We start from the raw sequence: 22,838 nt of genomic DNA on the forward strand, positions 1-22,838 counted from the left end.
GCGCCTTCTTTGGTATGATCTCCATCACTCGTTGAGGTCATCTGGAGAGGTCTGTCTCCAGTTACTACCAGTACGCCTGGTGGCGACTCGGAACCGGGCCTTTTCTCTAGCTGCTCCTGGTCTATGGAATGCACTCCCGGCAGATATCCGCAGTTTAGGCACGCTGTCGGCCTTTAAGAGAGCCCTAAAAACCTATTTGCTTGGCCTGGCCTTCCAAAGTTGGTAAAATGTTGTTGTTTTCTAAAAGTATTTTAATTGGTTTTAAATGATTTTAATTGTTTTTATATTGTTTTTAGCACTATGTTTTCAATTGTGTGTTTTTATGTCTTTTAAAAGTTGGTGGATACCGCCCAGAGCCTCTGGATGGGGCGGTTTATAAATGTATTATTATTATTATTATTATTATTATTATTTACATTTATATCCCGCTCTTCCTCCAAGGAGCCCAGAGCGGTGTACTAATAAATAAATGCATAAATAACTAAATAAATAACTTAAGACAGAGACTCCAGTCAGCTCTGCAAGCCCCACTCCCAGAAAAAGCACCGCAGCCAATTTCTCCATCGCTGCAGCCAGGAGCTGGGTAAGGAAAGGGCCTGGGAACACTACGGAAGCACCTGCACTGTGCACCACACTGCCAGGAAAAGGGAAAGCCTCCCTGACTTCATTGGCCACCCTCTGGCCACGAAATGGCACGAGGCGAGCTCAGCCCTATTCAAGCCATTTTGATCAAAGGAGCACAGAGTGTGCTGTGCAGAGTGGCACATTCAGAGACGGCAGCCCCTGTAGCCACAACACTCTATCACAAACATGGCGGGTGGCTGCCAGGAGGTGCTTAAATCGGAAAACCCAACACACGAGCAGCAAGCTGCCGGCGGGGCGTCTCTCTCTCTCTCTCTCTCTCTCTCTCTCAACAAACCTGGGATAAGAGCAGGGTTTAGGATCTGTTTACCCTACTCTCAGTGAGCTGGGCTTTGTGGGATGCCCGTGGGTTCTCATGACCAGGAATCCCTGGATATACTGCCTCTAAGCCATTTTAATCACCGTGAGAACCAGCCCGTTATCGGATAAACCCACTTGAGCGTGTAAGAAACTCCTCTGAAGAGAAACTGGCCCAGGAGGAGCCTCATCACTCAAAACTAGGCTCGGAAAAGAATATTCTCCAATGCATTTGATAGAATGGGTGGAATAATTCTCTGAAATATTCTCTCTTATTCGGAATAACAGACCTCCATAAACCGATGCCCATGCACTTTTTGAAGTTTTCTCTACTCTTTGTTTATGGTAATACTAGCATGCAAAGGCCATAGCCAATCTTAGAAGTGGATCAGGAAAGTGGTGGGACACATACGGTGGACCTGAAGGGCCCCCCACCATTTCACTGGAACATTTGCCAGTGATTTTTTGGGGAGGGGACCCGTGCTAACTGAGCAAAGTGGTGAGTGGTGATTCTCTTGCATTTAGCAGAGGGGCGAGCAACTGGCCCTATCCAACCCCAGCACAGCATCCGTCCAGTGGCTGTTGCTCGTGTCTACCTTATGTTTCTTTTTAGACTGTGAGCCCTTTGGGGACAGGGAACCATCTTATTTATATATATATAATTTTTCTATGTAAACCACTTTGGAAACTTTTGTTGAAAAGCAGTATATAAATAGTAGTAGTAGTATTAGGGGATGAAAGGGAGGAATAAAAGGGCATACCACCCTGGCAATGCTGTTCCTCTGGTAATTGGCAGCCACCATTATTTTTTTCTTTCTATCTATCTATCTATCTATCTATCTATCTAATCCATCTAATTTGTATACCACCCCAAACTTTAATTTCTGGGCAGTTTACTATAACTTTTAATATATAAAAACATATATTATGTTTTTAATAACATAAAACCAGTTAAAAATATATACAAAAAGTTAAAAACAATTTAAAATAACCAGAAATTAAAACCCAAAAATATTAGGAAGCTGAGAAAGCTTGGGCGAAAAGATGGGTTTTCAGGTGTTTTTTGAAAATCGCCAGAGATGGGGAGGATCGTATCTCAGCAGGGAGTGCATTTTTATTCTTTATTCACACAGTCAGAAAGATGTCATTGACTGGTTTGTTTTATCCAGACATTGAGTCCTTCCCAAGGATCTAGGATGCCTGAATTTTATTCTCAATATTGTTGTTGTTATAAATATCCTCGCAAAATGTAAGCTGTTCCCAGTAAAGTTGCTTTTTGTAACTGACTGATGGTAATTTCCGTGACCCCTGTTGTGTTGAGGTGCTCTTCAAGGTATTTTGGAATTGCACCTAGGGCGCCAATTACTACTGGGATTATTTTGGTCTTCTGCCACAACTTTTCAATTTCGATTTGAAGATCTTTATATTTTGTTGTTGTTGTTGTTACTATTATTATTATTTATTCGATTTCTTCACAGCCCTTCCAGAAATGGCTCAGGGAGGTTTACACAGAGAAATATAAATAAATAAGATGGCTCCCTGTCCCCAAAGGGCTCACAATTGAAAAAGAGACGTAAGATAGACACCAGCAAAAGTCACTGGAGGTCCTGTGCTGGGGGTGGATAGGGCCAGTTACTCTCCCTCTGCTAAATAAAGAGAATCACCATGTTAAAAGGTCCCTTTTTGCCGAGTTAGCAGGGGTTATTTCCCCCAGAAATCTTCTGGAAATATTACACAATGATGCAACATCATTCTTAGAGAACTTCAAGGAAAGAAATAAGGGCCATCAGCTGCCCAGAAGAATGCAGCCCACCAGCAGCTTGATGAACTTCTTATTTCTGTTGCCTGCCTTGGATAGTGAAAACGGTGATGGTACTGGTGATGAAAGGGAAGCCATGGGCAGTTTTGGTGCAATTTTACTTCCCCTACCCCAATTTTGAGCTGATAGTTGTGGGAGAACTTTCTGCTGAGCCTTTCGGTGTACGTGTACACACACACACACACACACACACACACACACACACACACACACACACACAGTGGCTGAGATATACCAAAGAAGAAATCAAATCAGAAGATAACTAAATGTGGAAACTGCATGCAAAACACATATAATGATGGCAGAAACAATGGACTAGGAAAAGGAGGCCTTATAGTGTGAATCTAAAAAGACTGGGTTTACTCCAACACTGGCTGACATCCAGAGCATGTCCACTCCATGGGCATGCCAGGAAGATGTATCCATGCTAAAAAAAGCTTCCCTAGCTGTATCATATTAGGCATGCAATGGGGGCGGGTGGGGGGGGTGAGGGGCAAATTAAGACAATTTGAGCTGCCAGTGCCACCCAAGAATATGTCCCTGATGGCCGCACAATCTTCAGAGATATATTTTTGGGAAGTGTCACAGGGCACTTCTGGAGGCAGCGAAAATAGTCTAAAGTAGGCCCCCCACATTGTGCAGGCAGGCACAACAGTATTGGGAAAGCTCTCTGCAGTGCAGACACATCTTCCCAGTACATCCAGAGAGCACTGCCATAGATGTCAGCCACTGTCTCTACTCCACTGCTGGATGACAGCTTCTGCTTTCTAGATTTTCCCCATGCCCTGCTGGTGCTATCTGCTTCCTAGGGCAGTTTGTGATGCAGTCAAGTCCTACATGAATGTCAGAGTGCCTCCCTTTCCTTTACAACCCATTTGGATGAGATCACGTTTGTGGGCAGGTCGACTCTCACCTGGCTTGCCACATCTCTTCATTCGCTACAGCCTCCCATGAAGACGAATCAAACCTTAAAAGGGGAAGAAAGGAGTTCATTTGCTGAGCTGGACCAGAGCTTCGTCTCTAGCAGTCGCCAGGCAGTTATCTCAGAGGTCACAAAGAGGTGAAGATGGCGACAGTCAAAATGGCAGAGCAAAAGGCTTTTAGTTAATTAATTAATTTTCATGTGCTTGTTTTTATGTCATAAATTTAATTTAATTGTTTTATCCTGTTATATATATTTTTTATTGTAAATTATGTACACCACCTAGGGATACACATATCTGACAATATATAGATATGACAGACAGACAGGCTATGTGTACTCTGTGCTAAGAAAAACAATAAAACCCTGCCCCTGGACAGCCTACACTTTGCATCAAGGGACATCAGCTATCGCAATCTGTACACAACCAGTAAAACAGCTATTTTTGGCTGATTTTCAAAATGGTGGACTACTCAGGAGTATGGTAGGGCACTTTGGGAGGTCATTTGGAGGTGGAACACCTATTTTTGGCCGATTTTTGGCAATTTTGGGCAGTCCGGGAACCTAACTCCCTGATTTCCATAGCCCTAATTTTCCATCATCCGCGGATTTGCTATATGCTCCCTTCACCCACCCCACCCCACCCACGTAACAGAACCCCTGCAAATAACAGGGTTCTCTTGTATGTTTGCTTCTCCTCATCCAACTTCACCAGAGCTTACCAGCTGCAAACAATTCTGCCCAGCTCACCTTCCATATTCTTCACTCCAGTTATAGAGATTTCTAGTACGCTCAATCCACTCTCCTGGGTCAAAAAGATCTTTTGAAGGCACTAGCTTGTCACAAGAGCCCCAGGGCCAAAGGGAATAGGCTTTTCTCCAGGTGGGGTCACCTTCGTGAAGCCCGATGCAGACGAAGATTTCTTTGCTGTAGCCAAGAAACAGGAAAAGGAAACGGGAGATTATTGGAGTTCCACAATGAAGTTTGGTTCCTGGAAAGAGCAAAAGCAACCAGCAGGCAGACTGCTAGCAGCAGCATTAGATTCTTTGGAGGACTGCACTATTTAATCGGTTAGAGTACTGAATTAATTGGTTAGATTAAACAAAATATGAACAAACTCACAACTGCTGGTTGACTAAAAAGGTATCCCGGGTCTTTTAAAGAAGTGCATTATTTTTAACACGAGTCCTTCTGAAAACTGCAAACGGCAAGCACCACCTTAAAAGATCCACCTAATGGCGCAGCGGGGAAATGACTTGGCTAGCAAGCCAGAGGTTGCCGGTTCGAATACCCGCTGGTATGTTTCCCAGACTAAGGGAAACACCTATATCAGGCAGCAGCGATATAGGAAGATGCTGAAAGTCATCATCTCATACTGCGCGAGAGGAGGCAATGGTAAACCCCTCCTGTATTCTACCAAAAGAAAACCACAAGGCTCTATGGGCGCCAGGAGTCGACACCGACTTGATGGCACACTTTACTTTTACCTTAAAAGAGGCACACCCCTTTTCTCTCACATATGGATGCCTCTTCCAAGATGGTGTCTGCTATGTCATCACCTAAAACTGAAGAGTATGCTTTTTGGCTGCCTCTCCTCTCACCCTGCCTCCAATTCTTTTGCGTGGTTCTTGCTGATAAAGGGGAGGGTGGCCTCACTAGCGGAATGGATGGCAAGGACAGACATTTCCACCATGTGGAAGAAGTCCTTTCAATTGAGTTGAGTATACATCTGGGAACAGGGCCCCTTCAGTGGTTGGTTTCTCCCACCTCCGTTTTTGGAATGCCCTTCCAGAAGAGCTTTGCCAATCTCCCTCCCCGAAGAGTCTTTAAGAGAGCTTGAAAACGCTCCTTCTCCAAGAGGCATTTTAAATCTGGTTTTAATCTGTTTTTCATGGTTTTAACCCATTTTAGCCTTTGCACTCTTGCACTTAATTTTTGTCGCTGTTTTGTTTGAGTTGTCAATTTTTATTGTATTCCCTTGTTTTTATTGTAGGCTGCCAGGAACAGCAGCATGCTAAAGGGTTGGGGCAGACATTTTAAAATAATATTCATTAATATTTTAAAATATTTTAAATAAATAAACCTGCCCAAACTGCATTGTTCCTGGGCCTAGTGACTGGTCTTGGAGCAGCTAATGTTGTAGCACTGCTGAAGCTGTGTAAGGACAGACCAGATCAACAATGAGAGAGAGAGAGAGAGAGAGAGAGAGTGTGTGTGTGTGTGTGTGTGTGCATGCACATGCGCATACACACACACAAGGGTGATGAAATGCTGGCTCAGCTTATCAGCCAGACAAAATATTTTACTTGTCAAGCTATGTTGATACATTGCTCATCAGGACTTTTTTCACTCATCAGGCATAATTTTTCACTCGTCACAGGCTAGTTGACTAGTGGATTTCTGCAGCCCTATATCTATATCTATATCTATATCTAAACACACACTCTCATATATAGAAACTGAATTCCCATGATACAGGGCAAAGCACAGGAAAAATAAAACTGGTTCTAATGTCTTTGTAGAAGTTACCGTATAGAAGGATATGAGCTAATGTTTCAATGGCACTGCTTCCACATGGACAAACTCTTAAGTGCCAAGGTAGACCTTTAATTCGACCTTCCATGATGACTGATGGCAAGGCATTTAGCCTAGCCATAGAAAAGCCTTTTTTGTATTTGGGAATATTTAATACTGAAAGGTAACATACAGGCTGCAATTAACCTTAGGACAGACCAGATCACCACTGGATGGGAGATGACGGCAACTTTATGTTAAGCTGCAGAAGATCAGGATGCAAGTACAACTACAAACCAATAATTGCAGAGAGATTCTTGACAACGGCATGGAAGTCCACGTGGGAAGCTGGCAAGCGGGACTCGTTGCTACCTAAAAGCAATCTCAGAATGAGCAGACGCAATTTTCAAAAAGCCCTTATGCAAAGTGGAATGCTTACTGTTTATTTACTTTGAGAAAATGATGAAGATTAAATGTGATTGTTCCATCAGGAAATAGCCCTTCCACAGGATTCCATCGGTTCCCAGGAAAGAAGACCCCAGGCAGATGTTTAGCCAACTTTGGCAAGTACCAGTGGTAAGTCATCATCTAGTGCAAACAAACAAAAAAACAAGTGAAGATGCTCTCTGTGGCTTGCAAGACCCTGAACCCAGCAAAGATTAGAAAACATAAATAAAATTTAAGGAAGATAGCTAGGGCTGCCTCCTGTTTATTTATTTAGCCAATCGGTTAGCCACCTTTCAGCATAAGCTCCCAGAGTGGCACAGAATTAAAGATAAAATCCGATATGATTAAAGAAATCTTAATCAATTAAACAAATGAGTTTTAATCAATTTGCCTTCTTAAAATCTGCCTATGACAAAATCATTAGCACTGGAGAAAGAAAAAAACATGCTTTGTTTTCAGTTGGTGCATGCAGAGTAGGTGGCATCTCAGAAGAGGCATTCCCTCGTGTGTGAGAGTGAAGGCGGGAGTGGAAGACCTCTTCTAAGATGAGCAAGTCTTCTCCAGTTTTTATATTTACCTATATTTTAAAAATGGGGATTTTTAAAAAAGTGTTGTCTGATTAATGAGGCATGCATTTTTAGCTGATTAAAGAGGGGTTTGCTCTATTAATCTAAGTGATTAATTGACTGCAATACTACAGAAAGGTCTTTCACAATCCAATCAAAATTACGCTGGCTAAAATCCACAACAACAACAAATATTTATATGCTGCTTTTCATCCAAAGTTTCCAAAGTGTTTACACAGATAAATGATAAATAAATAAAGTTGATCCCTGTCCCCAAAGTCCTCACAATCTAAAAAAGAAATATAAGATAGACACCAGCAACAGTCACGGCAGGGATACTGTGCTGGGGGGTGGATAGGGCCAGTTACTTTCTCCCCTGCTAAATAAAGAGAATCACCACATTTAAAAGGTGCCTCTTTGCCCAGTTAGCAGGGGTTATTAGCAGGGTACATCCAGAGCTGCTCTTGTGGTAGCAAGCATGACTTGTCCCCTTAGCTAAGCAGGGTCATAGGAACATAAGAAGCTGCCATATACTGAGTTGGACCATAGGTCCAGCTAGCTCAGTATTATCTTCACAGACTGGAAGCGGCTTCTCCAAGGTTGCAGGCAGGAATCTCTCTCAGTCCTGTCTTAGGGAAGCGATGAAAGGAACTTGGAACCTTCTGCTCTTCCCAGAGTGGCTCCATCCCCTGAGGGGAATATCTTGTAGTGCTCACACACCAAGTCTCCCATTCATATGCAACCAGGGCAGATCCTGCTTAGCTAAGGGGACAAGTCATGTTTGCTACCACAAGACCAGCTCTCCTCTCCGCCCTGGCAACACTGACAACATTTTATAGTAGTTTTCATGTTTTTAGAACACCATTGCAAACTTGGCTGCTGCAGGACCAATGGTCAGGCCAATAAAAGCATGACAACACACCGAAAGCTGAAGGAATTGCCGTGCTAACCCCTATTTTATAGACCTGGTCAAAAATTACAATGAGCCTTCATCCCCCAGATGCTATTACTGACCTCTCCAGCTGGCTCAAGGTCTTGCCTTGACTTGCCCAAAACCGCTCTAGTAGTTTCATGGCAACAGCAAGATCTCCACCAGAGGTTTCTTGATTCATAACTCAGTCCCTTGGCTGCACATACCTCTTGGTCCACTAAAGAAACATCAGGTCTCACTCCCTCGCAATAATGCAGGTAACGGAGAGAGTTCCCAGGCAAGTCCCCTCTCAGTAAGACGATGGCATTGGGGGGCATGGAAGACAAAATGTTCCTTGCAAATTGGTCAACAACATAGTTGCTGCTCTGGTCACAGACACTGGACAAAAAAAAACACCAAAAAAAAAACCGTTTATAGATAAAACATTGCTGTCATAAATATGTGAAAGGTGATATTCTAGAGCTCCATTTGTAAGCCATCAGATTCCAAATTCAACATCCCAGTCTTGGAACTAGTTTCCCCATGAAGAGGCAGGCAGGCACTGCTCTACCTGAGGTTCTCCAGCTCTTGTTGGACTACAACTCCCATCATCCCTAGCTGCAGACACTGTGGCTGGGGCAATGGTAGTTCAACAACAGCTGGAGATTCTCCGCAGAAGGCAGCTTCATACGTTCAGTGACAGAAACAACAGTGGCATCGAGATACCTTGATACACATTTTCTGCTGATCGCTCTCCAAGTGGTCATTTTATCTCATATATTCAGCGTGAGGCCTGAAAGGTGTTCCAAATTATATGACTGATTTTCATTCATTCATTCAGTTTATATACCACCATTCCTAAAGTGCCTCAGGATGGATTACATTAAAAATAAAAAACACATAATAAAACAATTTTTTTAAAAGACCGTTTAAACCAGATTAAAACTGAAACTGAAACTAGATATCATTAAAATCCAGAATAAAAAGATGGGTCTAAGCTCTCATAAAGGCCTCCAAGGAAAATAATCCAGATAGATACACACCCCTCCATAATTTTATATATTTATTTGTTGGCTGCTTTTCCGCAATCAGGTTGAGTTCAAAACAATAACCAATCCTCAGAACTTAACAGCTACTTATAACCAGCAGTCCAGCCAATATCACAATATAGGTGGCCCTCATTATTCACAGGGGTTCCATTCTTGCCTATAGGTGTGAATATGGAAACCACAAATAACGAAAACTTACCCCTATGGGAATCTAGCGCTTAGATTCCTACACACACAGAGGCTAAAAATTGGATGGAGAAAGCATAAATAAGAGGGGAAAAGTACTCCAACTTACTCTCCAGGTCAATGCCCCTACAAACCCCAAATTACTACAATTTTAGCAAAACATTGTGGGAATTTTTTTTTTAAAAGAGCCACAAAATGGATCTTTTCTCCAACCTACAGACCAGAAATGACTCTGGAAGGCATTTCCGGTGGCCTTGAAACTGCAGGTAGGTGGAAATCGCCTATTTTTGCACCCGTGGGTATAGAAACCAGCTCTCTAGGACCTCATCACAGATATGCGGAACCACGGCTGTTGGAACAATATAACAAGGGTATATCCAATCCATATGACTACATCAAAGCATAAATCACATATCAGTAGCAACTTAGATATGATAAAACATCTCAAGAAATAGCTGAAATGCAGTTTGGCTACAAAAACATCAATAACCATACTTTGCATTTGCACAGTGCTTTAGAATATTCAACGCACTTCACATCAATTATCCTAGAATCCTTACAATGATGCAGTAAAGTAAATACATCTGATCTTGCTGCTGAGGCTGAGAGGGAGGAGGTTGCCTAAGGACCCTTTGTACGTTCATGGTGGAGGCCACAAACCCAGGAAGTTCTGCTTCATACCTCAGACACCCTGGTCTACAATATATGGTTACAATTATTTCAAACTCATTATTTACAAAACCTAGAAAGCTTAATACAGAAGGTCCTCGTTTCTCACGGGAGTTCTTTTTTCGCATACAATCGCGAAAATGGGAACCATGGAGAAAAACCTTGTCTATGGAAATCTGGGGGTTAAGTTCCTCCACATGTTAATGTGTGCTAAAATCAGCTGATTTGGCTGATACGCCAGCTGCGTTGGTTTCTCAAGATCAATGACCTCAAAACAGTGGTACATCTGTTGGTGACCTCCAGACTTGACTTCTGTAATGCGCCCTACGTGGGGCTGCCTTTGTACGTAGTCCAGAAGCTTCAGTTGATACAGAATGCGGCAGCCCGGTTGGTCTCTGGGTTATCCCGGAGAGACCACATCACTCCTTTGCTGATGGAGTTACACTGGCTGCCAATAGGTTTCCGGGCAAAATACAAAGTGCTAGTTATAACTTATAAAGCCCTAAATGACTTAGGCCCTGGGTATATAAGAGAGCGTCTTCTTCACTAGGAGCCCCACCGCCCATTGACATCATCTGAGGAGGTCTGTCTCCAGTTACCACCAACTCGTCTGATGGCTACACAGAGAGGGGCCTTCTCGGTTGCTGCCCCGTGATTGAGAGATTTCTCAGCCTTTTAAAATTTGTTGGTTTTAATTTTGTGATTGATTTTAAATTGTTGAATTGTTTTAACTTTTTATATGTGTTTTAATTGTTTTATGTTAACCGCACAGAGATGAAACTTTGGGTATATAATAGATATAATAGATATGTGATGGATAGATAGAATGCCCAAAAAGTGGGGGGAGCAGAGCAGAAATTAGAGGAGTACAGCACAGTACCCTACTCTTGCAGTGTCCCCACAAATCCCGAAATAGTCCATTTTTCACCCCACCCTCCCATTTTTTTAAAATTTATTATTTTTGGCTTGGAAAAAAGCAACAAAATGGCTCCATATTGCCTCCAGGCCAGAAATGCCACCGGAAGTCATTTCCAGTCTCACAGGAACTGTGAATAGGCGGAAATCACCTGAAATTACCCTAGCTAAAATGGAAACCAGGTCCCTATGATCCGGCCACAAATAGTCAGAACCCGCAGAAAATCAGAGTCTTTGTATAAACATTTTCAGTTAAGTAAGTTGAAAAACTATATATTGGCAACAGTGTCAATAATCTATACAAAATGTAAAGTGCAAATAAATAGAGAGGAGCAAGACTAAAATATCCACACGGCTCAGCCTACACAGCGTACTGAAAACCAACCCCCTCCAAAAACTAAACCAGAGACCACAGAGAGCCTTTGTTCTCATCGGATATATACGCAGCTGCAAAATGGACGTCTACGCACACTCCACAAAGCCACCTCAACTGCTGCCTCTGTCAATTACCTGTAATTGGAGTAGATTTGCCCCGTCACAAGAACAGCAGCAACGAGCCATTCCAGGAAGTGCAGCACTCGGCCGTTTTCAACCAGCGTCTCACCAAGAGAGAAAAGCGAGGAGAGGCCGAGGCCAGCTAAGACAGCCAGCACTGCGTTGCTCTGCATCCAAAATCTTTCTACCTGCGGAAGGAAAGAGAGCGTTTTCCCCAACTGCAACTGGATAAAGTTGCATTTCGTGCACTTTTGGGAAACTTTGCATTGAGTTGCAGATTCAACTTCAGTGAACTCTGGATCCAAGGAAACAATTTGGGGGCTTTCAAAAATCTAAGGAGTTGCCCTGTAAATATCTGTTTAATGCAGGAGTGCACTGCACAACTTTGGCTCTTCTGAAGAGAGTGGCCTACAAATCCCATGATCCCTGACTACTGGCCACTGTGATTGGGGACTATGGGCATTTTAGTCTAAAAAAACAGGTGGAGGGCCAAGGTTGTGCAGTCCTGCTTTAAATGCATATTTACCAAAGTTCGGAGCCTATGGAAGAGTGCAGGAGGATTCAATTTTCTCAAAATTCAGAGAATTTCCCCCTTGTAAATCATAATTATTTATTTAAAGAAATTTCTCTCTTATTGACACAAGGATACAAGCAAAAACCAAAACTTACCACCCCCATAAACAGAGGTTTCGAAATATCCAGATTTGCTCTCCAAGCAAAGAAAAATGAGTATGCCAAGAGCATCCAAGTAAACAGCCACACTAAACCCAGCTTTTCCACCTTCAGTCTGGAAGAAGAGGGGAGGGGAGAGAAACCTGCATTAAGAGCCATTCGTTAGGATCAGGCAGATATAAGCTGCATTCTTACTGGAAAACACACACACACAAAATATGCAGCACATTCCACTTACTGGATTAGACTTTGAATCAATTTGCTACTTTTTCAGAAAAAAGAGATTGCACTCAAAGCAGTATGCAATATGTAAAACTGACAGCACTGCACTCTATAGTAACAGCAGCATTGCATTAGTGCAAACAGTAGCATTAGAATGTACGCCCCTGTGTATTGCAATACTGTAGCAGCAGCAGCAGCGAAAATGTAATATCAACTGCAGTGAACACTTCAGAAACAATATATCAAAAAAATGTCAATAATGCAATTTCAAAACACAACACCAACATTTCAGGAGCAACACACAGAAAAACAACATATTACATTTCAAAAATCAATACAGCCAAAAACACTGCACAGGTAGTAAAACAGCCCTTATGTCATGATATACACGAGACAGATGGTGGCTTATGCCCTGACAACAAGGGAGATGCGATTGCCGTTGGCAGCAACTGACTCCAGACAAATGGGTGGATTTTTTTTTTTTAGATCAATGATATTAAATAATTAAATCAATTAAAAATAAATCAGTTATATTAAGTGCCCCTCAAAAATAGCCCAGTTTAAATCCATAACTTTCTAAAACTGAATCTGTGACTCTAATCGCACCTTGATTTAAAGCAGGGGTGGGCAAACAAGGCCCTCCAGAGGCCTTTGGATGGCCATTCCCATCTTCCCCAGGTGCAACAAATTGTGGCTGGGGGTGCTGGAAGCTATAGTCCAAAAACAGCTGGGAGGGCGAAGTTTGCCAACCCCTGATTTTTTATGAACATGAATGAACTGAGACAAAAACAAGGGGCTTTAAAAAAATGCAAATATTTATAAACAACACATTAGCATGTGTTTAATTTAATATTCTGAAAATTAGGAACATCCTGGCTATCAGTCATATACCATGGCCATTTGTGTTCCATATCATAAATACCAACAATATCATATCATATCATATCATAAATTCAACAATAAAATAAATATCATGATTTAAAAACTCTGTTCTGCCCAGCAACTACCAGCCCTTGCTTCTGGAAAGTGCCAGGTGCTTGGTCTTAAAGTAAATTATTTTGCTTAGTATTCTTAAATATTTACAGTAATCTGTGTGGCGCAATCCTATCCATGTTTATGCAAAAGCAAGTCTCACGATGTCCAATGGGGCTTGCTTACTCTCTAGTAAGTGTGTTGTTTAGGATTGTAGACTTAATTAATTTCCTAATGTCCCCCCTTCTGGATTACGCTCCTGAGTACTATAAAGCCTCTACTAAATTGCTTTATTTAGCTGAGTTGCTTTATTGAGCTTAGTCAACAAGTAGCTGACTGAGCATCTGGTGGTCTACAAGACATGCCTAGTGGGCTATCTGTGGTTTGAAATCTAATGATGTATAGTGGCTAAAGAAATTGATCAGGGAAGTAAACGCCTAGTTCAGATCTCGCTCTGCCATGAACTCATAGCAATCTCTCTCATCTTCAGTTTCTCAGTCTGCCATATGATAATAAGAAGCAACATACCATACACAATTGTTGTAAAGATTACAAGAATGTAACATTTGCAATGTGATTTTTACACTCTAAAGCACTGTATAATGTCACCTAACATTAAGTTGTGGAACCCCACGCTTTAGCAATACACAATGAGGTAGAGATGTGCATGAACTGGTTTTTGTGATTCTATCTCGAATCAAATTGCACCTACCCAAATTGATTCATCGAAACAGCCAGCCACTGCCAGCTGTTTTGATGAATCAACGCAAAAGTTCAAAAATATTCCCGTGATTTGCCTATGGGAAACTCGAATCACCCCATTGTTCCCCATGGGTAGCTCCTAGGGAAACCAACATGGGTTGGGTGGTAGGGCATGATGAGTGCTACTTACCATCCAATCCACAAAAGAAATGGGCAAGCAGATGATTGTTAATTTTTTTTTTAAAGGTTAGCCTTTTGAAAAAGTTTTGAAATTTTTTAGATTTTTTTTAAAATTAAAAACCATCTGCTTGCCCATTTCTTTTGTGGGTTGGAGGGAAGACCATTTTGTTCACCTAGGCCTTTTAAATTTTGATTTTATTTTTAAATTTGATTTTCAAAATTGACTTTTAAAAAAAGTTTTAAAATTGTTTTGTTTTGTGTTTTGTATTTGTGTGTGTGTTGATTCCATGTGTTAGGTGTTTTTACTTGATATTTTAATGCTGTGTTGCCGCCCAGAGAACAATTTCTTATGGGGCGGCTAACATTTATTATTTACTACTAGGGATGTGCAAAAAATTTCGGGCACAGAACGATCTGTGTCCGAAACGAACAATTTCGGGTGATTCGGGGCCGAACCGAATCACCCCCGATGTCCCCCGATATTTTTCTGGCACGAGCCGAATCACCCGAATTTCGGGCATGAAAAATTCGGGTGATTCAGTTCACGGTTGATTTTTGGCGATTTTTTAAAGTTTTAGTGACTTTGGGGCAGTTCGGGGGCATAGCATGGGATCTGGGCAAAAGTAGTGGGGTGGGGTGGTAGTGCCTAATGGGTGCAGGCTACCACCCCAATTTCAGGGGGATTGGGCAAAGGGCTGATTTTTGGTAAATTTCTGAAAATTTCATGTCTTTGGGGCAGATTGGGGCATATTGGGGCAGAAAGTGGGGCTTGGGGCAGAATAGTGGGGTGGGGTGGTAGTGCCTAATGGGTGGAGGCTACCACCCCAATTTCAGGGGGTTTGGACAAAGGGCTGATTTTTTGAGAATCAGAAAAGGTGTGAATTCTCATTCTATCATAGCAAATGAGATATTTTTCAATTAAACAACTCTCATGACCCCACTTTCACTTTTTCTCACTTTCCTTTACTATGAATAATATGAGGAAGTAATCAATTTAGCACACTTCACCTTATGAAGACAAACCTCATACAAATAAATTCACCATAATTCACCCCTCTGCCCAATCACTCTTAAATTGGGGATGGGTGGTAGCCTCCACCCATTAGGCACTATCTACCAGCCCACCCCACTCCTTTGGGGCAGATCCACTTTCTGCCCCCAATCTGCCCCAAAGACACCCAAACTTCAAAAATTCTCAAAAAATCAGCCCTTTGTCCAAACCCCCTGAAATTGGGGTGGTAGCCTCCACCCATTAGGCACTACCACCCCACCCCACTATTCTGCCCCAGGCCCCACTTTCTGCCCCAATATGCCCCAATCTGCCCCAAAGACATGAAATTTTCAGAAATTTACCAAAAATCAGCCCTTTGCCCAATCCCCCTGAAATTGGGGTGGTAGCCTGCACCCATTAGGCACTACCACCCCACCCCACTACTTTTGCCCAGATCCCATGCTATGCCCCCGAACTGACCCAAAGTCACTAAAACTTTAAAAATTCACCAAAAATCAGGATTTTGCCCAATCCCCCTGAAATTGGGGTGGTAGACTCTACCCATTAGGCACTACCACCCCACCCCAAAATTTTGCCCCTGGGCCCCTTTTTACCCCCCCGAATCGATTCGGATTCAGATTAAATCCGAATCCGAACCGAATCAAGGGTGATTCGGGTGACCCAGATTCGGGCACAAAACAGAACAGGGGTGATTCGGTTTGGGTTCGAACCGAATCAGCCGAAATCCCAAATTGCACACCCCTATTTACTACTACTACTACTACTACTACTACTACTACTACTACAGCAGCAGCAGCCGCCGCCACTGGGGGCTGGATACAAGCAATGGTGCGGAGGAGGGAACCACACAAGGAACAAAATTCCAAGCAGCACCCAGTTAAAGCCACTGGAGGCTGCTGGTAGAAGTGCGTTGGGGGTGGGGACCAGCACAGCACCTCACTTATTAAAGCCACTGGGGGCTAGCTACCAGCAAGAATAAGAAGAGATCGAAATAAAATCAAATTCCAAGCAGCACCCAGTTAAAGCCACTGGAGGCTGCTGGTAGAAGTGCGTTGGGGGTGGGGACCAGCACAGCACCTCACTTATTAAAGCCACTGGGGGCTAGCTACCAGCAAGAATAAGAAGAGATCGAAATAAAATCAAATTCCAAGCAGCACCCAGTTAAAGCCACTGGAGGCTGCTGGTAGAAGTGCGTTGGGGGTGGGGACCAGCACAGCACCTCACTTATTAAAGCCACTGGGGGCTAGCTACCAGCAAGAATAAGAAGAGATCGAAATAAAATCAAATTCCAAGCAGCACCCAGTTAAAGCCACTGGAGGCTGCTGGTAGAAGTGCGTTGGGGGTGGGGACCAGCACAGCACCTCACTTATTAAAGCCACTGGGGGCTAGCTACCAGCAAGAATAAGAAGAGATCGAAATAAAATCAAATTCCAAGCAGCACCCAGTTAAAGCCTGGTGGCTGCTGGTAATTTTTTTTCAAAAAATGGGAAGAAAAATCACAGCACCTCAGTTATTAAAGGGGGGATAGCTACAAGCAATGGAGGGGGGAACAGAAATTCCAAGCAGCACCAAGTTCAAGCCACTGGGGCTGCTGTTTAAAAAAAAATCCAAAGAAAATAAAAGCAGTTGCTGGCAGCACTGCAAATTAGGATTAAAAAATATAGAGAGAGAGTCAGATAAACCTCTGCCTCTCTCTCCACTCACTGGACCAGACAGACAGGCCCAGACCACCACCACCAGCCTCTGCTCGGTTTTTCAATGCTGCTGCTGCTCTCTGATCCTTCTCTCTGTCCTAAGGCACAAACGGCTCGCTGTCTCTCTGCCTGCAATCAGCCCCTTAAATACATTTTGAAACTTCTTCCTTTGGCCTCCCCTGCTCCCTCTCTGCAGCCAATGGGGGCACAGTTGCCCATGCCAACACTTGATTTGAATGACAACAAGCCAACCAAGAAGCAAGGAGATCTCAAGCCAATTGGAGGCCAGTCCCAGAAAACCAATCAGCAAGGGGAAAACATGGAAACAAAATGGCACTCACAACTTGAAACACTTGAATCGATTTATAGAGAATTGGGATGATTTGATTCAACCTCAAATCAGGCCCTTCATTTTAGGGGCAATTCGATTCGAGGTTGAATCACTCGATTCACCTCGATTTGGCACAAATTAATTTGCACATGAATCAAACTGCAGGCAAATGCATTCTCACAATTTTTCAGAGAGCAAAGTTAAGACAAATCCACTACCTTGCTGCAGCACAGAAGCATGCTGCAATTGCTAGGGCCTGGACCACGGGGGAAAGCTCCGTCTTCATATGGGTCACCTGGGAACTGTGGAGACATCAAGAAGAAGAAGGGTAATGAACAAGTGAAAGAATTCATCTGCTGCTGAAGACAAACAATGGCTGAAGCAGAGGAAAGAGACACAAAGAGTCCTATTTGGGAAATAACGAAAAACAGACATTAAAGCACCAGGCAGATGATTATGATATGTTCATGACATGATAGTAAAGCCAATAAATCATTGATTATTGATATGTTCATGACATGATAGTAAAGCCAATAAATCAGAAGCAACAGGGATTGGGAACCATGGAAAAACAGTGGCTAAGTCCCATTCTGAAGAAGAGCAGACACAAAAACCTTTATTTGGATTCAACAATCTACCACAATGCCAAAAAGAATCCAATGATATAATACAAATGTTTAATATAATAATAAAACTATATACCATACAATAAAAATGTACCCTGACCCAATTGGATCTCGTTCCTCCAAATCAATATCATTTGTTCCCAGGGATCTGTACTGGGACTGGTGCTTTTTAATTTATTCATAGATGTAGAAGAAGTAGGGGTAAATAGTGAGGTGCCAAATTTGCAGATGATACCAAACTATTTCGGGTAGTGGAATCCAAAATGGATTGTGAGGAGCTCCAAAAGGATCTCCCCAAACTGGGTGAGTAGGCAACAAAATGGCAAATGTGGTTCAGTGTTGGCAAGTGTAAAGTGATTGCAATGTTGCAAAAGTGTAAAGTGAATGTTGGTAAGTGAAAAGTGATGCACATTGGGATGAAAAACCCCAACTTCAAGTATATGCTGATGGGATCTGAGCTATCGGTGAGTGACCAGGACAGGGATCTTGGGGTCGTGGTGGACAGTTCATTGTAAGTGTCAACTCAATGTGCAGCAGCTGTGAAAAAGGCCAATTCCATGCTAGGGATCATTAGGAAGGGGACTGAAAATAAAACTGCTAATATAATTTTATTTATTTTATTTAGTTAAATAAATTTATGTATGTTTTGTAATGCCCTTATACAAAACTATGCCCTTATACAAAACTATGGTGAGGCCACACCTGGAGTACTGAGTACAATTCTGGTCACCACATCTAAAAAAGGACATTGTAGAATGGGAAAAGGTGCAGAAGGGGGCAACCAAGATGATCAGGGGCCTAGAGCACCTGTCTTATGAGGCAAGGCTACAACACCTGGGGCTTTTTAGTTTAGAAAAAAGACGACTGCGGGGAGACATGATAGAGGTCTATAAAATCATGCATGGTGTGGAGAAGGTAGCTAGAGAGAAATTCTTCTCCCTCTCTCATAACACTAGAACCAGGGGTCATCCCATGAAATTGACTGCCAGGAAAACTAGGACCAACAAATGGAAGTACTTTTCCACACAACGCATAATCAACTTGTCCAATTCTCTGCCCTGACATGTGGTGACAGCCAACAACCTGGATGGCTTGAAGAGGGGTTTGGATAACTTCATGGAGGAGAGGTCTCTCAATGGCTACTAGTTGGAGGGCTACAGGCCACCTCCAGCCTCAAAGGCAGGATGCCTCTAAGTACCAGTTGCAGGGGAGTAACAGCAGGAGAGAGGGCATGCCCTCAACTCCTGCCTGTAGGCTTCCTGGTGGGCCACTGTGCAAAACAGGATGCTGGACTAGATGGGCCTTGGGCCTGATCCAGCAGGGCTGTTCCTATGTTCTTAATATGACAGGATAGTCATAGTCCAAGACAGAATATAAAATATCAATCAATCAATCAATCAATCAATAATCTTTATTACAGTCCAAGACCAGTATAATAAAACAAAATTTAAAAATAAAATAAAATAAAATAATAATACAGAACTATGTCTGTAACCTAATGGCGCAGCGAGAAATGACTTAACTAGCAAGCCAGAGGTTGCCGATTCAAATCCCCACTGGTATTTTTCCCAGACTATGCAATATAGGAAGATGCTGAAAGGCATCATCTCATACTGCGTGGGAGATGGCAAAGGTAAACCCCTGCTGTATTCTACCAAAGACGACAACATCGACTCAACGGCACACTTTACCTAAGTCCGTATTCAATTGGAAGGTGGAGCATGCGATCAGTCTTGTAGCTTTTGCCAATCATATTTTGACTGTAATGCTGTCTTCCTCAGTGGTATGGTAATTATTCAAAAGAACTTCTCTCTTCCACTTGTGCATTTCTATCCCTTCGTAAAAGAATTGATCTAATAGATCCTTCTCCCAGTTCAATCTGTGGCATCTCCAGGTAGAGCTGGGAAAGACTTTTGACTGAGACCCAGGAGAACCTCTGCTAGCCTGCGCAAACCAAACAGAGCTCAGCAGACTCATGGCCTCATGCATTTAAGGCAGCTTCATATGTTAGGTTAAGACCAAATTAACAATTCTTACTACAAAATACACAAAAATTAAACCATACAGCTTGCATTCACTTACAGCAATATATCAGCCATACTGGATCCATTTTCTGATTTTGCCTGGGCAGAAAAGAAGAAAGAAACTCATATAGGTATAAAACTGAAAGCTACAGCTGACCTTTGGTTAATACAATTGGTTCCAGCCCAAATGTAGAGGTCATTCCATGGCTATCTTGAAATAACCACCCGTGCCCACACGAGCAAGCAATTCCAGGTTATTTCAGGCAGCAATCCTATGGAAATTTACCAGGAAGTAAATCCCACTGGACTCAGTACAACTTCTGGGTAAATAGATGTTGTGAAGTTTCCTTCACAACAATGTCATGCCTGAAAGCAGCCTTGATAGGGTTATGGACAAAAATAGGGCCAGTTCGCACAAGCACCAGACACAACATGTGAGTAGCACAGGGTGCCTCCTCCAGACATCACTGCAGAACATCCTAAAAGCACGCTGGGATGTCCTGCAGTGCTGACAAGGTGGGTGCACTCTCAGTGCCATCTGAACCAGCCCACAGTTTGTTGAGAATTATGGCTTTGTTAGTGTCAGTAAAACTATGCTGCAGATTACTAATATGAAATGTATGCAAACTGACAAACTCACAATCAACTCCCATTTGTTTTCATCAGCTGAAAGCCCTGTAAGAGTCACAATAATAATAAGATGCATGAAGATGACTTCTGATGATTTCTGCTCATGATAAATATGTTCCATGTCCGCCATAATTTAAACTAGGCTCCTCCCAGTCATGCAAATAAGCCCCACCCATTCCACATGGTCAAGGGCCATCATTTCCACCAACTGGAATGCCCTCATTAAGTCGTAGAGAATGATGCTAGGGCAAAATGCTTGCATTTGTGTAATCTGTTTTTAAAAACTAGATTGGTGCTATATTGTTTTTCGTTTTTCATTTGGGCCTGTGTGCCATTTTGGGGTGCTTCTGCGTAAATTGTTTATTGGATTTGTTCCACTTGTTTTGCTATGGTCTGATGACTAAATGCAAATAAAATGTACTGCTTGCTGCATGAAAATCTTTCCATTGGTGCTGGCCATATATCAGACTGAAACTCCCTCCTTTTTGGATATTACAAGCAGCTAAACATTTCTACACGTCACAAGGGCATCCCCATTTACTTCAATGGCAAGGATAATTCTGGACATGCTGAATACTACCCCCTTCCCAAATAAGGCAGCTGTATACACAAGAATAAGGCGGCTGGATACACAAGAGGGGTGCACAGACACAGTAAACACCCCCCAGGACCTGGATCCAAGCACCCAACTGCCTCTCTGCTACACACCTACCTGGACATTCGTTTTTGCATCTGAACAAAATTACATCTAAGCAGCATGAAGGCAGATTAAATTACTTCTCCAGCTACCCCGTGATTTTAGCTATCCCAAGGAACAAGCACAAGTGTTATTACACTGCTTTGGACAAACACCAAATAGTAATAACTTTAAGCCTCTTCTGCCTCCAGGATAACGACCTGTAGGTGAGGTCCTTGCACAGATTCCGTATTCGGGGAGCGGGGGGGAGGAAAAAGGAAAGCAAACTTGTTCTTAGGGAGAGAGGTCTATTTACCAGGCTAAACGTTCCATATTCTTCCCTGAGAAGATGGGTCATAAAACCTTTGAGAGTAGTTTGGTCTCCCCAGGTCCAGCGTGCTTTGTTGAGGTAGGAAGAAGCAGGCAGGTAGAGATAAGGCAGGCAACCAGCCAAGAAGCAGAAACTCAGTTTCAGCATGTGGCCCACGGTCAATTCCTACACCAGAAATATGTCACAACAACGATTATTTCCATTGAACCCTGCTGGAACTTCAAGATTGGACATCAAGTTGTGGAGGGCGGGGGAGAGGAATGAAACACACACACACACACACACACACACACACACACACACACACACAGATCTCTCAATTTGTGGTTTAAGTCCCTGCAAAACGCGATGTAAAAACGGCACGATTTCTGTGGATTACTTGGGGAGACGACATTGCTCTGATCTCTTTTGCATGGCAGGGTGAAATTTTAAGTGAAGCGAATAATATTAGAGGTTCCCGAGGATCACGTTGGTGGCATCTTTTGCCATTTAAATTGCCCCGTGACATGCCTGGATGGCTGAAGCGCTGCAAGGCTGAGATAAACCACTTTGCAATGATTAAGAGTTGGCTGCTTTTCCGGCGGCATCCCCCTCTCCATTAATTAAATTATAACCTAAATTTGTTTCAACGTGCTCTTCATCGATGGCCAATCTCACCATTTAGATTTATCTTTATTGCTTTGGAGAGAGTGCTGGGACGTGTCTACGTGGAAGGATTTGGAAACAGTTCAAGGGGCATGCTCAATGCACGTCTAACTGCAGGAAACAATGGTTTGGATCCCCATGATGGGATCCTTACATAGGAAGTGGCCACATATCGAGCTAGACCATTGGTCCATCTAGCTCAGTATTGTCGGCACAGACTGGCAGTGGCTCCTCCAAGGTTGCTGGCAGGAGTCTCTCTCAACCCTATCTTGGAGATGCAGCCAGGAAGGGAACTCGGAACCTTCTGCAGGCAAGCGTGCAGGTGCTCTTCCCAGAGCGGCCCCATCCCCTAAAGGGAATATCTTACAGTGCTGACACATGTAGTCTCCCATTCAAATGCAAACCAGGGCAGACCCTGTTTAGCAGAGGGGACAATTCATGCTTGCTACCACAAGATCAGCTCTCTTAAGAAAAAGACTCTCCTCAACAAAAGGCTTGCCTAGAACACCTTCCTTACCAGGCAAGGCTACAACAGCTGAGACTTTTTATTTTAGAAAAAAAGACAACAGATAAAAGACATGATAGACGTCTATAAAATCATGCATGATGTGGAGAAGGTTGATAGAGATGAATTTTTCTCCCTCTCTCATAATGTTAGAACCAAGGGCCGTCCCATGGAACTGATTGCCA

General features: G+C 42.9%; 1 protein-coding gene across 3 annotated transcripts in view; it reads right to left on the reverse strand.

The window, feature by feature from the left end:
* The window catches only part of TMEM260 (transmembrane protein 260), a 72,112-nt gene that overhangs the window by 9,435 nt on the left and 39,839 nt on the right, over nucleotides 1–22,838 (reverse strand). For 2 of the 3 annotated variants that reach the window (XM_053286806.1, XM_053286808.1), the window contains exons 6-14: nucleotides 21,489–21,668; nucleotides 19,925–19,965; nucleotides 17,435–17,518; nucleotides 12,101–12,218; nucleotides 11,447–11,619; nucleotides 8,222–8,516; nucleotides 6,634–6,782; nucleotides 4,431–4,607; nucleotides 3,672–3,725 (exon numbers count right to left, since the gene is read on the reverse strand). In XM_053286806.1, coding sequence (XP_053142781.1) covers nucleotides 3,672–3,725; nucleotides 4,431–4,607; nucleotides 6,634–6,782; nucleotides 8,222–8,516; nucleotides 11,447–11,619; nucleotides 12,101–12,218; nucleotides 17,435–17,518; nucleotides 19,925–19,965; nucleotides 21,489–21,668 — 1,271 coding nt within the window. The remainder of the gene's footprint in view (nucleotides 1–3,671; nucleotides 3,726–4,430; nucleotides 4,608–6,633; nucleotides 6,783–8,221; nucleotides 8,517–11,446; nucleotides 11,620–12,100; nucleotides 12,219–17,434; nucleotides 17,519–19,924; nucleotides 19,966–21,488; nucleotides 21,669–22,838) is intronic. The other variant, XM_053286807.1, reaches the window with a different exon arrangement.

This window comes from Hemicordylus capensis, chromosome 1 (assembly GCF_027244095.1).
Source record: "Hemicordylus capensis ecotype Gifberg chromosome 1, rHemCap1.1.pri, whole genome shotgun sequence".
Lineage (NCBI taxonomy): Eukaryota > Metazoa > Chordata > Lepidosauria > Squamata > Cordylidae > Hemicordylus > Hemicordylus capensis.